This window comes from Cyprinodon variegatus, unplaced genomic scaffold, assembly GCF_000732505.1.
Source record: "Cyprinodon variegatus isolate N-32 unplaced genomic scaffold, C_variegatus-1.0 Scaffold652, whole genome shotgun sequence".
NCBI lineage: Eukaryota > Metazoa > Chordata > Actinopteri > Cyprinodontiformes > Cyprinodontidae > Cyprinodon > Cyprinodon variegatus.
Genome location: NW_015151105.1, coordinates 470,935 through 486,087, shown reverse-complemented (window position 1 = coordinate 486,087; position 15,153 = coordinate 470,935). Strand labels below are relative to the sequence as shown.

General features: G+C 36.5%; 1 protein-coding gene across 41 annotated transcripts in view; it reads right to left on the bottom strand.

Moving 5' to 3' along the window:
• Positions 1-289: 289 nt before the first annotated feature.
• ptprd (protein tyrosine phosphatase, receptor type D) overlaps positions 290-15,153 on the bottom strand; it is a 420,350-nt gene continuing 405,486 nt past the window's right edge. For all 41 annotated transcript variants that reach the window (XM_015393658.1, XM_015393659.1, XM_015393660.1 and 38 more), the window contains 7 exons: positions 11,215-11,500; positions 9,722-9,900; positions 9,506-9,632; positions 9,249-9,374; positions 6,834-6,988; positions 6,582-6,717; positions 290-4,484 (listed from right to left, as the gene is read on the bottom strand). In XM_015393658.1, coding sequence (XP_015249144.1) covers positions 4,416-4,484; positions 6,582-6,717; positions 6,834-6,988; positions 9,249-9,374; positions 9,506-9,632; positions 9,722-9,900; positions 11,215-11,500 — 1,078 coding nt within the window. In that variant the 3' untranslated portion in view covers positions 290-4,415. The remainder of the gene's footprint in view (positions 4,485-6,581; positions 6,718-6,833; positions 6,989-9,248; positions 9,375-9,505; positions 9,633-9,721; positions 9,901-11,214; positions 11,501-15,153) is intronic.

Genomic DNA, 15,153 nt, shown 5'->3' with positions numbered 1-15,153 from the left:
TTGGCTGCTCTTGCAGTAAATGTTTGATGCCCTTAATTTCTGTAAATGATCAGAGTGAGCAAAGATTACTGGATTAGTCTCACTCTGCCCAGAAAATGGATTCCAATATCAATAGCTTAATTTGTGAACAGTGTTTTAAACAATGCGCTCTTAGCTGACGCTTTTTCCAACAGTAACTGACATTTAGGAACTCTGATAGATGATTATAAATGCTGCCTCTCCGAGTCAACCTTTACCCCACTTCAAAGGATGTATCGCTGGGTTTTCACCTTCTCTATTTCGATATTCTGACCGCCCTTTAATGGCTACACTAGTATGTTCTCATTGGCTGAAATTTTAAAACTCATGGAGGAAGGAGGTGGCATTGTTTAATGCTAAAGAAATCCCACTGCTTTTAGCAATAGCATGTGAATATTTTTGTTAATTATGCTTTTATTTTTACTTATTTTTAAATCTTATTCGTTCTTTTTATGAGTAATGGAATTAAATAATTTAAAATTCAAGGCATAACTTTACTTTGGGAAACAATGGCTAAAGTGGTTAAATTGCATCCCTTTTTCCATGACTGCGGTTCCATTGCCCTTTTCTCTGCTGTCAAATCTTTGATTAGAAAATAGCCCTGATTCATTTTGTAATAATTTTGAGCAAGCTGCATTCAATGTCATAACCTCACTTTTTTTTTTCTAGATCATAAATCCACTTTTCTATAAAGGAACCTATGAAGAGGTTATAGGGGAATTCTTCTATATTACTAGCAGTTGAAGCGAGTATGAAATATCCCAGAGGTGAGTGGAAATTTTCATATCCCACCAAACAATCCAAAGCAGATGGGTTTTTTTCAGTTTTCTGCAAAAAGTTGTTGCTAGCGGGCAAAATGAACAGAGACTGGAGTTTAAGAATTAATTTTGAAATAATATGTAGGAACTTGAGCTGACTACAAAAATGATTAAAGTCTTCATAAATTCAGCTGAAAGTAATTATCTGTTGTATTTTACCCTACATTCACCATGTGACTGGTGGCATTGAAAAAAGAAAAGGTGAGAGACAATAAGCTCACCAACTTTTGTTTTATTTTAAGCTCAGTGTTTTGTTAGTTTTGCCTTAGACAGATTTGGTAACTTCTCTCCCAGGTCAAAGAAAAACAAGAAGACAAAACTATTTTTTTCTTCTAGACCTAAAAGGAACTGGACTCCATAGCACCAGCTACCCAGTGATAGAGCTAGTTCTTTCCGCTTTTGACGATTTGGTGGTAAATCTGCCATCCCACAAGAGCATTAAAGAGGAAATAGGAATGCTGTTTAAACAAGCTTAAGAACCTTTTCTTTAACTTTAGCAGTCAAAGAAAATAGCACACTGATAAAGATTGTCAGGTCAACAGAAGGGACATTTTGTCTCTAAATCTGCTATTTGAGGTTTAATGTATGAAGACAAACGACAGAAAAAAACAAAAAACAAATACTAAATTTTTTTTGTAGGGCTTGAAGATAAACCCTTCTTTCTCAAATGTTGTCATGTTTGCAAATGAAACATGTTGCTTCCCCCAGCTGCGCGTGTATATGTATATATATGTATAAATATATATAAAGACAGAGTTAATTTTAGCTGCTTGTTACCATTCAAACTTTTAAAGTTCAAATTTCTTTAGCCGAAAGGAAAACTATGACCCTTAAATATTTTATATATGTGTGTTCATTATGTGACAAATGAAAACTAACGGTAAAGAAATTTACATTTCAATCTCCACTAAATGCCTAGGTTAATCAAAGGATACATGAGTGGTAAATCAAAACATAAAAACAGGCATAAATATAAGGCACTCTAGATGTAAAAAGAAAAAAAATATATTTTTTTATTATGTGTATATATATCACAAATGCAGTAACTGTATACCTTCTCTTTGTTTTGGCAATGAAAGTGTGATTGCCTCTAATCACATACTGACAGTTAAACATACACTCCAACACTAACTATCCGCTGGCTGTGGGGGGGGGGTTTGGCAGGGCAATAAAGCCATGAGTTAATGACATCTCCACATACTGAAAGGAAAAAAAAATCATCTAAATTTAAAAACACGTTTATTGCACAAGAAAAGATGCACTGAATCAGAATACAGTTTTAATGTTACTGATGTGCATTCCAGTGAAAAATCTCAGTTTTCCCCATGGCACACAACTCCCCGCTCAAAAGCTTTCCAACACAAACTATACTTTATAGACTTTTAAACTTTATGCTTTATATATAATGTTATATCTATACTTTGATATACATATTTCACATATTTGACAGTATGTAGTTATATATCTATACCCAATTCATCAAGTTTTCTCTTCTCATTGTAACATGGAAGAACTAAGATAATCTGTAGCAGCAACTTCATACTTTGCTCACCCCTGTTGATTCCACGAGGCCCTGGTTAAAGGGCATATATCATCATTTACTAGAGTAAAAAAAAAGAAAAACTGAAATTTTTCAAAAAAGAAAACAATCATCCCTCTTAAGAATCTAAAAATACACTCGTCTGAAACAAAGGAACCTTTTGAATCACACCCACTAAAAAAAAGAAAGGCACTACCATATATGGATGATGACATGCATTTGTAAGTTCATGCTACCACTACAATTGATAGAAGGGAATCAACAGCCAGACCTCTGTGGTCACCACAGCTATTATTCAGGACTTTAAGATTGATCAGGTAAGATATTTTGCTTTTGATCTTTGTTTTTTTACTTTCAAGGTGTATAATAATGTTGAATAAAATAAAAGTACTCTCTCCAAATTATCTTTCAGCATCTTTAGCTAAAATAAATCTAAATTTCTTTACGTCTGAGCCAGATTGTATGACTTTAGCTGCTGAAAGACGGACAGGTCTGATTGACAGGAAGTTAAATAATATACAAAGATGTTGAGGAAAAAAACAGATGCTCTTCAGTAGCATGTTTTCTGTGTTCTCAGAATGATGTCTGAACAAAGTACTGTAATTAGGATTAAGTAATAAAAGTGAGCCCAACTCTGTGCTGCTAGATTGTATAAAAAATGCTGTTTTATAGCTGCTTGTAGAAATGTGATTGCTAATGCCATATCTTTAGTTTTTTGTTTGTTTTTTCAGAGGGGGCCCACTTTTCTGGTGCTGCCTCTAATTCACCACTGTTTATCACCATGGAAAGCTTTCAAATCTCTGGGTTGGGTACCAGATTGTTTAGGTTCCAAGCAACAGCTCTCAGAATAGAGATTTCATATTTAAAATTTTGTATTTCCTACATTTGTACTTTGTTAAAGGTACTTTATGCCAGAGTTCCAAACGTGACTTGTATTTATTGTTTGGTATTGTACAATGTTTTTTTCCATCTTATTTTCCAATGATTAAGAAAAGTTTTTAATTTAACTATCTTAAGCTTCAACCCTAAACACAAATGAAAGAGTAGAATTGTAAGAAATGATGATATATGCCCATTAATCTAATGGAAGTAATCAGGTTACCATGTAAGTGATGGTAGACGACTAAAATAAAAATATGAAAAATTCTACAAAAAAATTAAACAAAAACTCTTGAGAAGTTTCATTGTGGATGGTGAACTTTGAAGTGCATGAATATGAGCAAGTGGATTCTCTGTAAAAACAGCACATACATTAGAACAGTTCTACAGCTTAAAAAAAAAAAAAATCTAACATTTTTTTCTCTTTTAAAGAAAAAAAAAAAATCCATAAAAGCACATCAACTTAAAATTAAAAAACTAAATCAATACTTTTGTATTTCAACTTTACCCTCTACCCCAAACTGAAACGAATTACATTGCAACAGGATAAAGGGGGGATTTATTTGTTTATTTATTATTACTTGAAGTCTGTCCTGCTCCTGTGGACCAAGCATCGTCTTCTTGATGTGATGTGTGGACTGAATCGTCAAACAGATTTGATGTTTTTTCTTAATTTTTTCCCTCCTTTTGTACAATGTGCATTGAGTTGCCTCCTCCCTTATTTTGGTGTGCCTCCGTTGTCTCTCGCTATGGGTTGTATTCACTGATGCCTTTCTCATGACGTCATTACTGTTTTGTCACTTTTTTCTCATGTTGGGTTCATTCGGTTTTTATGAGCTCCAAAATGAATCCTTGAAGCACAAAAAGAAGAGGTAATCCTTATGATGCTAAAACAGTCAGGATTCCCCAATCACGCTTCTGTTTCAAGGCAAGGTTTTTTTTATTTGGGTTTGTTGGGTTGAATTACTTGGTCCTCCGGGAATCATCTTTTTCTTATTTTTTTGACAAGTCATGTCTCACATCCAACACTTAAATGAACTGTTAGCAAGAAGTTAAGGAGTACTTTCTCAAGCAGGAATTTATGGCTCAGAAGAGAGGCTCACTTGGGTTCTTCTTCCTCCCAAAGGGCCCTCCACTTTTGTCCTCCAATACTGGGTGTTTTACGTTGCATAGTGATCAAAGCTTCCCAAATACTCCAACCCGGCTCTGTAGCAGAATTGGTATTGATCCTGAAAAGAGAGAAAATTTTAGTGTCTTTGAGACAGAATCATTCTATATCATTCATTATGCCCATCCTGGTTAATATCAAGCTATCTGACTTTTCTTTCAATCCTAAAAAGATTTACCTATAGCTGGCTGCCATTGCTGAAATTATGAAATCAGTGCAGCATAGAGCACACAAAGCTACTGTAGATTTTTTTTTTCACCTACCAAATGAGTCATGGCCTGAAACAGAGACTTGCTTAAGTTAATTTGTTTGAGTTAGGATTCCTGAAAATCCGTTCAGCCATTTCAACTACCTTCATTGAAATAATGTATGCAAAAGCTCTTTTTTTCTTTTTTGAGTCACCCACACTCTAATGCAATACCCTGCAGTGCTTTGTAAAGGGATTCCCAGTGCATGTATTTTCATACTACTTGTTCTTTATGTTTAATTATTTTTTTCCCTGTTCAGAAAAAAAATGTATATCTACTTAAAGTCAGAAGTCCATTTAACTTTAAATAGTAAAGATCCACCAAATTAACTGCATTTTTGGGGTTGATTTTATGTGACTGAACAACACAAAGAACACATAATTTTAGAGTGGAAGCAAAACCAAAACCAAAAATCTGACAAGATTGATGTGCATTTGAATTCAGCACCTTTTTAAACTCTGAATTAAATGAAAAGCAGCAAAAGAGCATTTAAAAAAAAATCTTTACTTTGAACTTCTCACAAAAAGAGTTTTATTCATCAGTATGGAAATAATACTAACATAATGGCCTCCACCTTTCATAACAGGGCAGGAAAAAAGTGGTGGGAAGATCTGTTGTTTACGTGACAATTTTTAGCACTGCATACAAACTTTAACCTTTCAGTTAAATTGCTGAAGTTCAGCTAACAGTCAGAATGAGGTCTAATTTTAAAGCTTGTTATAAACAATGAAGGGGACACGCCCAAAACTTTGGAGAGGGTATTCCAGGCAGATGAGGGACTTTTTGGCCAACATGCAAAATTGCATCCCAAAAAAGTTCCAGAAATCTTTCGGAAAAATCTCTACCCTGAAATATATTAGTGGCAGAAGCATACTGTTGGGTTGCTTTTGTTCACCATGTCAAGGAAGTTGTTTGGACCTGATAAAAACCCTAAAAACTGAAGCTAAATAAATGGAGATTATAGAAGAAAATATGTTAGAAACTGCAAACAGCGTGGTGGTGGTGTGGTGGAAGCCCACCTTCCAGTAGGACCATGACTCTTAACAGCTAAGGTCACAATTGGATAGTTTTGTTCAAAGCATATTCAAGTGCTAAAATTGACCAATGTTAAATTTTATTAAGTTGAGGTATTCTCACAAGACTGAAGAAATAGACCTGGAGAAATATCCTCTCCTTGTTCCTCATTAGGGTAGATCCTTTTGGACAGAACGTAGGCTATTGTATGTTGAATTTTTTTTTGTTGCAGAAATGTCTGTTTCTAGATGTGGAAATCTGGTAACATATTGTGGAAAGCTGGTAGAAACATATTGCCCTTTTCCACTGGCCCCCAAAAACCTGTTTAAACCTGGGAACAATCGGCTTTTAGTGGCAGCGGGAACAGCTCACTGACGGCATACAGTGGGAACATCAGACCTGGGTTGACCCGCTAATTTACGTGATACCATTGAGAGCAACGCAAGGACACCAACACACAGTGCCAGTCACGTCTGATCTAACGAGCCAAAACAGCTTTGTTTACACTTGATAAACATTGCACAGCACAAATAAGAGGGATTCAGACAGAAAAAAGGGCCAAACAATAAAGAACTCTTACTATGCCTTGGCTTCCTTCCATGTTGTTCTACATTGTTTACTTTCCAGATTTTCTTTGCGATTGTTAGTGGATCAACCCGTGTTTGAAGCCCTGCGTTAACCCGTTAATTTCAGCATGAAACAGGCTATGTACTGAAGGACTTACAGCTCTAACAGCAATAACACGCAATTCTGCAAAGTACTAACTTTGTAGAACTGGGAGAAAAGAGGAAATGCACACCAAATATTTGTCTATCTGTTAAATTATTTGAAAATCATTTAAGATTTTTCTCTTTTCAGAAAAAATCACATCTCTCTTATTCTTTCAGGAGACTCACCTCAGTTTGTACCATGGCTGGTCTTTGTGTCCGTAGCATTTTCACCGTCTGAAAGATGTCTACTACACCCTCGTATCTCATCCGTTCCAAGACAATGCTGAGGGTAATGAAAACTCCGGTTCTACCAACTCCGGCGCTTTTCAAATCAGATGAACAGAGAAAAGACAGTTATATTGTGTTTCACTACATGAATTTGGATGATTAAAACCAAAGGCTGTCCGGTGTGTTTGGTCATGTTGCTTAATCACTTACCTACAGTGGACTGAGATAGGACCATCTTGGCCGAACTGCTCTTTTGTTTTATGTACTTGGCCGATGAAATCGATGAAACCCTCTCCTGATTTTGGCACTCCTTGTTCTGGCCAGTCAGTGAACTGAAACTGCCTTACTGTTCGTGACTGTCCATCCTAAAATGGGGGAAAAAAAGGTTAATTGAATAGCAGGCCATGATAAATGCTGATCATAGAAATAAAATCCTATTTGTAGTTTGACTTAATCGGATTCCAACACTATCTTGATTCTTAAAAAAAAATCTTTAAAGTTAGGAAGAAAATTTAAATACATTGACATCTATGTCGCTCTGGCATGTAAAATTATGTTTAATGGTCCTTACAACTGTATTATGGGGAGGCTATGGGGAGTTTTGGCCTAGTGGTTAGAGCGCTTGTGCTCTGAGAAGGTTGCAAGTACCCGATTCGATACCCGCAGCCTCCACTGTGGGTTCCTGAGCAAAACCCTTAACCCTGCACTGCTCCGTGGGCACCACACAATGGCAGCCCACTGCTCTCCAAGGGGACAGGTCAAATGCAGAGAATGAATTTCCCATTGTGGGACAATAAAGGGATTTGTACACTACATTTACATAACTGTAATCTTGTCATAAAACTGAGAATCTTAAAATTGTGATAATTTATCAGAAACTTTTAACAAAAGGGGTTTGATAGATGCAGTCCTTTTTTATTAATCATTTTTCACAACAGTTACGAAATTAGTCATTGGTAGACATTGGATAAGCTTAACCCAAGAAGAATTCCATTTGCTTTATGAAAAGTTGCCCACACCGATTACTTCAATTCAGTGTCATATTTATTAGACCCTTGTCAAAATATGTTTTGGAGGCAGGACATAAAAAAAGAAGGTTGATGTTTCAAAAATAGCACTGTGTTCACATACAGATATTGTGCAATAATTGAATTATTCACAGTTAAATTAAAGACCTTAAAAACATCGTCTTGTTTGACAACAAATAACATCACCTTTCCCAAATACTTGATCGGAGCTGCCAGTTAAAAATGATTACAATCGATTTGTCCCCTTTAAGAAATCTAGAAATAATTCTAAAAACACTGTGAACTTTTAAACAGGTGGGAGAAAACATTTATTATATGCTATCAGTAAAATGGTACAATTTTATGGACAGTTAGTCTTAGCATGTATTGGGTTTTAAATGTATAAAAGCATTAAACCAAACATTGCATAAGGTACTGCTTATATCTGGCACAAAAATACATATATTCATTTTTTTTTCTCTTTTAACAAATGCCTTATACCCACTTCCCATCTTCAACTGTTTTATTTGTTAGTAATCCATAAAATACATTTTTATGACTGGATATCCAAAGTGAATCAAATCCTATCCGCAATCTATTCAAGGTATCCAAAGTTAGTAGTAGATAGAAAGCCTGTACTTATTGACCTCTGTAAAGAAGCCTAAAATAATTGGATGATAAAAGGGACTTTTTTTTGCTTGTCAGCAAAAATCATGTTTTCAATTTTTCAAATGTTTATTTTGATGGGGAAACACATTTATACAATCATTCTTAATATTCTGTATGTATGAAAAAAAAAAAACTTTCAGGCTTCAGGCACAAGCAGAAAAACATGTTGGGGTTTTCAAATACTAATTGTTAGTCCTGAAAATGTGTTCCATAGGTAGCATCAAAGAATGCCTTTTATTATTTCACCCAAAAGTATTTAATATACTAAAGATGCCGATTGCTTTGATGTGTGGCTTTTGACAGGTTTTAGGGGGAGAATTTTTACTTTTAGGGTGTGCGTTGCTTAAGTGCTGCTCTCCACCCTTGATAAGGAAACCAATCCCATTGACGAGACAGTGTAACACGCTCCACAAAAGTGGGAGGCTGCACCATTTATCCGTCTGAGCCTTTGATGGAATTAAAAACTGTGGCAGCTCAATGCTGCCGGCACCACTTACATTTGAGTTTTTTTCTTATTACACTCTGACAAGTGTCATGATTTGTGCAAATTTGGTTTTACACTTCCAATGCACTTAAGGCCACGAGCTGGTGTAAACAAATATTTGAGAAAATGCCAATCTGTTGACGTAATGACTAATCCAAACAGATCTGGTTAATTAAAAACAGTCCTTAACCTTGTTTTTCTAAGCCTTCTCATGTGCTAATTAAAATCAGGTAACTGAATTACTCAATGCTTTGACAATCATTTGCTCTGCCTTAAACTCTCATCTGTCTTTAAAAATCTGTTGCTACAAAAGCCTAAAAAACATGAGGCTGATTAAAGTGGTATGATCCTCCAGTTGACCTTAAGGCGATTTAGTGATTCTGCATGAGTCAAGGATGGGTTACAACCCAAACTTGTAGTTTTTCAAATTCTCAATGTTCCGTTTGCAAAAAACACTCAGCTTACCCTGGCATCAGTCACTTTGAACTCTCTCAGGATATACTGGGGCATGTTATACTCAGCCATGGGGTCCACCACAAAGTACTGGTATCTGGCTGACCTCTCTGCTGGCCAGTACTGGTGACATTTTTCCTGGAAAAATAGACCTCAGTGAATCACAACTTTCCTCTTCACAGGAGTTGAATGGGATATTTGATGTATTGTATTTTCGGTTACAGAACAAAGTCGGAACAAAGGGTTTAGAGCAGGGAAGTATCAATTACCCTGCCCATTTCTCTGAGCTTGGTCAGCATTACTACAATGGTAGAGTTGTGCTCCCACAGCATTCTCCAGAAATCTTCTGTTGTCTCTGCCAATGGCCCCTGTGTTGCAATATAAGCTTTCTGTTGCCTGGGGAAAAACAATTGGATGCAACCGGGTGAAATGACTTAAAGAAAGAAAATCCAGTTATAATCAAACCTTAAAGTCTTGAAGCTTACCTGTACCCATCGATAAAGCTTGCATTAATGTAGTCTGAGCCTTCCACCCCTCTGATGGGCTGAAGACTGACCCGTGTGGACTCGTATGGCATTATGTTAACAAGGCGGTTTTTAAACTTGTTGCACGGGAGATTGGCACTGATGAATCGTGACGTGTGAGCTTTAGTGTTGGCTAAACGCTGCATGGTAAGAAGAAACAGATCTGGATCAGTGCGACACCAATAAGAGCAACAATGGATAGCTCTTGTCTTCTCTGGAGAAAAACAAAGTTGGACATCAAAAGTATACAACAAGAGAGGAAAATCTTTTTGTTTTGCATTTTTAATAGAAATTCAGTACCTCTGTGTGTTTAGGCATGATGCATTGCTTTACATACTGATGGATCTCCTGCTGCCATTGCAAATAATATCTAAGTGCATTTATGTATAACTGCCTCTATCCTGGGCAAATTGCTGTTAACTTGAAGTTCTCCCTCCATTTCATTGTACAGAAACCTCATCCTGTGTAGTGCTATTTAGCATTCTTTTTATCTTGGAAAAAGCTATAAAATAAATATTGCTAAGATTAACTGTGTACCTGTTGCTTTTCTGTGCCATAGAAAGATTAGTTGTAATGTGTTTTTTCTCTCAACTTCTTTTTGTTCTCTCAAATCACAGGCTGCTCACTCCGAGCCTAGGTCTGTTCGAGGTTATCTTCTTATGAAAAGGAAGTAGGTACTTTTTTCAATTACCAAATTGCTTTCAATGATGAACAACTGGATCCATTGTTATTAAACCCTTTATCGATTAGAATTATGCGTGATTAATTTTCCTGTAATCTATTACAATTTTGACTTAAATGCATTTTATGCAAAGAACTATCATGTACTCCAGCTCACGAAACTAGTACAGCACTGTAGGTACTATACAATTGGACTGGTTATGACTGAAATTGATATTGATGCAATCTGTTTTTCTTTTGTAAAGAAGGCTTTCACATGACTTTTACTGAGAAATTACTTTTTATAAAGAAAACCAAATAAAGGAAAAGACAAGGTATGCATGTGCAAAGCTGCCTTATTTGTACAGTAGGTCTGATTAATATATTATTATTTCACTGTAGACTATCACAACAGACAGCAAGTCAAGGAAAAGAACAGTTTAATCAAGGATTGGAGACTGCTACCCAAACCTGGTTCGAATAATTAATATAAATTCTAAGTCTGCTGCTCCTTTTCTATTTGTAAATGTTTCATATCAGGTAAAAACCCTCCAAAACCCAGAGATTTTTATGCAAACCAAAACCATGGCTTCTCCAAAGAGAGGAAGTAAGGAAGAGGAAAGAAAAGGAGGGTGTTTATCATCAGTCATTTCATTACGTAAGGAGGTTATATCAAATAAAAAGGAAACCACAGGCTGTCTGGAGGTCTGTGTGTAAACTCCAATATATGATATAAAAATGGATTCTAATATGGAGATTAAAGGACACTTTACAGTTGTGTTCTCAGTCTGTACCTTAAACTCGAGTTCCATGCCAGTGACATTCTCTCCACCCTCTATCTGGGTCAGTTTCTGGATGTAGGCGTACAGGTTTCTAGCGGGCACTTCGGTTGTGCCACAGTTGACGGCCTCCTGGAGCGCGTCGTGTATGAAGACGTACTGGTCTTCTGTCTGCACCATGTAGTTGCGCTGGGCACGCATGAGCGTTACATGTCCGTAGATGTCCACGGTCTTCTCATGCTTGATACGTTCCAGCATGGCATCGATCACAATGAAGCAGCCTGTGCGGCCGACCCCAGCACTGCAATCAGAAACGGTGGGAGGTCTGCTGGTAAAAGCTTGTATGGAAAATGTATGTAACTATAAGATATTCTTTATTTATTTTCCTGGAAATGAACCTATTATTTTATTAGTCCATATTTCTTTGGCTGTTGTACATAGCCTTTTTTTTTTTTTTTTTTTTTTTTACATTAGAGCTGCAACATATACTACATTACAATCATCAATGCAGGTTTACTTTTGCATTCTGGACATAGCTGGAAAAGAACTTTCATTGAATTGTGGACGTGGAAATGCGTCTAAACCAAGTTTACTTTGATGTAAGAATGTATATCTGAGCATCAAAAACCAAACAACTTAATCATCTTGCAGAAGATTTGCAACAAAAGATAACTGCAGCTATGTCTCCAAACACTAACTGAACATGTTCCCTTATAAACCTTGCACATACTTATATGTTTATACGATTTAATTACAACTATTAGAAGAGAAATATATCTTTTTAAGCAACTTTAGAACAAAATTATGTTTCTTCCTTAAGTCTTTGGAAAAAAAAGTCACTTTATCTTCATAATGAAATAAAATACTGGGTTTGATTTAAAAAGTTAAACTAATACTGCATCGAGCAGTTGGACTAACATAATGATTCCAACAGACCTGATCTCCAGCAACAGAAGAACAGATATCTTTTAGAAGTTTGCTGATTAAGGACCAAAAAGTTACACTCTCCACCAAGTTTGCTCATGTAACAAAGAGCCATTAAACTTGTAGGATAATTGAATATGAAGTGGTGCAGGGTTGGCACTTAGCCTGAGGCAGGCTCCAAACTGTTTCGCCTCTAGACCCCACCTGTGCTCTCCACCTGATCAGAAATTAATGCACTTATGTGAGAAATGTTCCACCTTTATCTCTTGGCTGAGAAAAGTGCCACTACAGCACACATGATCAACTGTTGCTAATATGAGAGAAGCGTCCATTTTCAGAGCTCTGTTATCGGTGCCAGGCAACTTCGGAGAAGTGCTGCTGACTACAATTAGGCCCATTAGATTAACAGGTTGCACCTGAACAGCATAAGAGCTTATTAAGAGGCACTGAAATGAAAGTCTCTTCATTCAGATTCATGCTGCTGCATTCTTACAATGATGTGCAAAAAAACACAAGTTAAAAAACAAAGTAAAGATTTTACTGTTTGTTTTTGACCTGTGTTTGCAGGCGGATTAAAATACTTGCTATCGCTGCTGCCGTCTCTGCAGACCGCTCATGGGTTAGGAATGTTTTCTCTTTACAACTGAAATTATGTTTTTTGAGTACAAGTTATATCACTTTTTTAAAAGTATTTTGTAAAAATAAAGTTCTTCTACATATTGTCAGAACTTATTTGCAATTTAATGTTCTTATTGTGATTGTACTTAGTAGACCAACACATAGTAGAACATTATCTGTAAGCGGAAGGAAAATTATTTTTTTGTTTTTTTACTAAAAAATGTTAAGTCTTGTGTGTGTTTAGGCCCTTTATATTCAAAATTTGCTAATAAAAGAAGAGAATAAAAGGTAAAAAGGAGTCTTAACAGGTTTGTTAGGGACTACAGGAGAACAAACAGCATTATGATGAACAAGAAACCTCTCAGAGTCTAAGATTGTTACAAATTTATTAAATAGAAAACTTATTAGATAGAAAACTAAATTAAAACATTTAAAATGGTCATGTTTTACATTTTCATTTTGTTTATTTCTTCTCCTTCCACCTCACACAAAGCTTGGCCTCAACAAGTAGCGTCCTTGTATTTGGCCCAAAAAGATAAATAGATAATTCAACTCATTTGGTGGACGTGCCTACGGAGTGTGAGTCATCCCTGTGTGCCTTCCTCTTTCGCCTGAAGAGGCATTTGTTTTTCATTAGTTGTGAGAGAGAGAATCGGTTGTGTAGGGAAGCTCAAGAGGCAGCGAAGCTGGTCCCTAGGGGCCGAGTGTAGTTAATGTGCTGTGCTGCAGAGGAACCATAATGCTGCAAATGGTATAAAGACACACATGGGAGTCAGTGGCTAAAGCAAATGATCTAATGATCACTTTCAAAATAGATGAAAGAGAATATTTTCTTTGCCTTTCTATGAGATAAACCCTCATCATTACATGGTGCATTTAAGTGAAAAAGGACATCTTTTGGCTTTAAGAAATATGAATGTATCCCGAAGGAGGAAACTGCCGAATGACTCACTTCCATGTCTGAAAACACCTAGAAAGCCTTGAGTGTAAGGACAAGGGGACTGAAAAAAAATAGACTACAGATTCCCTCCATCACTGCAGCTGAAAACATTTTTCAGAGAAACCCTGAATATGGGAGACTGATGGCCTGTGAGAGAGTAAATGACAGAGTGACAGCGTGGTTCTAGATGGACAAAGATGGAGGAAGATGAGGAATAGGAAAGAAAGAACAGAAGACAGTTATTTTGAACTTGCGTTGCCCCGAAGTTTGTTTCCTAAAGCTGGAGCCGCAAAAAATACACATCGCCTACATTTTTCCCCCCTTAAATAGAAGACCACAAAAGGCGAGTGTAATTTTCCTTTCTTTTTTGAGAAGTGATGGGGTGTCGGGGTGAGCTGGTGCAGAAAGCTGTCAGTACGTTTGGCAGTTAAAGGGGAGCTGGCACGCTGACCACGCTAATGACCTGACACTGCCTTTTCAGCTATTCAAAAGCAGCCGCCTTGGACGTTGACACACACGCTAAAGTGTCAGGCTAATATGCTTTCCAGGAGTTTAGGGAATACGGGGGTTGGACGGGAGGAAAAAGCAGCGCACGGCACAGCTGCAACGGGTCCTGTGCAGATAAAGCATTAGCAGCAGTGAAAGCAATTACATATGTATTGTTGTAAAATCTCTAGCTGTCAGCTGGCCTGTCTCCATTTTTTATGCTGCTCTGTCTATAAAAAATATCCAGACATATAGTAAATTAAACTCATTGGGGTATATGGATAGCTTATAGTGGGGTAGCTTTAAATCAAGTCCTTACTCTGTGTGTTAACACTTAAAAATGTTAAAATAAAAATGATTTATTACCCTCAAGTCAATGGTGTTTTTTTTAAAGGTTGACTTTTAATTGTAAGTATGACCTTTGGGCATCAATAATGTTAAAAGCAGTTAAGAATTTGTTTTTACTTAGCTATGAGGTTTAAATATTTTACGTTTAGCAAATTTCAGATTCAGTAAGACATAAGTGGAACATATAAAAAAATTTTTCCCATTTTTTAAAGGCACACTAAGCTATCTAAACTGTTCTGGTGCTGCATTAAAAATAATATGATTAATGCCATTTTTTTTCTTTTCTTTTCTTTTTTTCAGGGGTTTCACTTCACTGGTCACCAGTCCTGGTTTTTGGCATAAATGGGCAGTTGACCAGAGCAGCATACAAAAATGGAGCACATGTTCAAAAAGAAAAAAAAAAAAATAATTCGTCAATGCATTGTCAGTTGTTATTAGCCACTGTATGCTGCTGAGAATAGGGAGACTTTTTTTGGACACAATGTTGTACCATATTGAATTTTATCATGCCCCAGAACTGAGACAAACTTCTGCCCTCTGATTGGTTGGAGAGCAGAACAAGGAGCTTAGCCAGAACCCAGAACAAGCAAAAACTGGCACCGCTGGCCACACCAATCCTTAAATAACGCCTGTCTGGC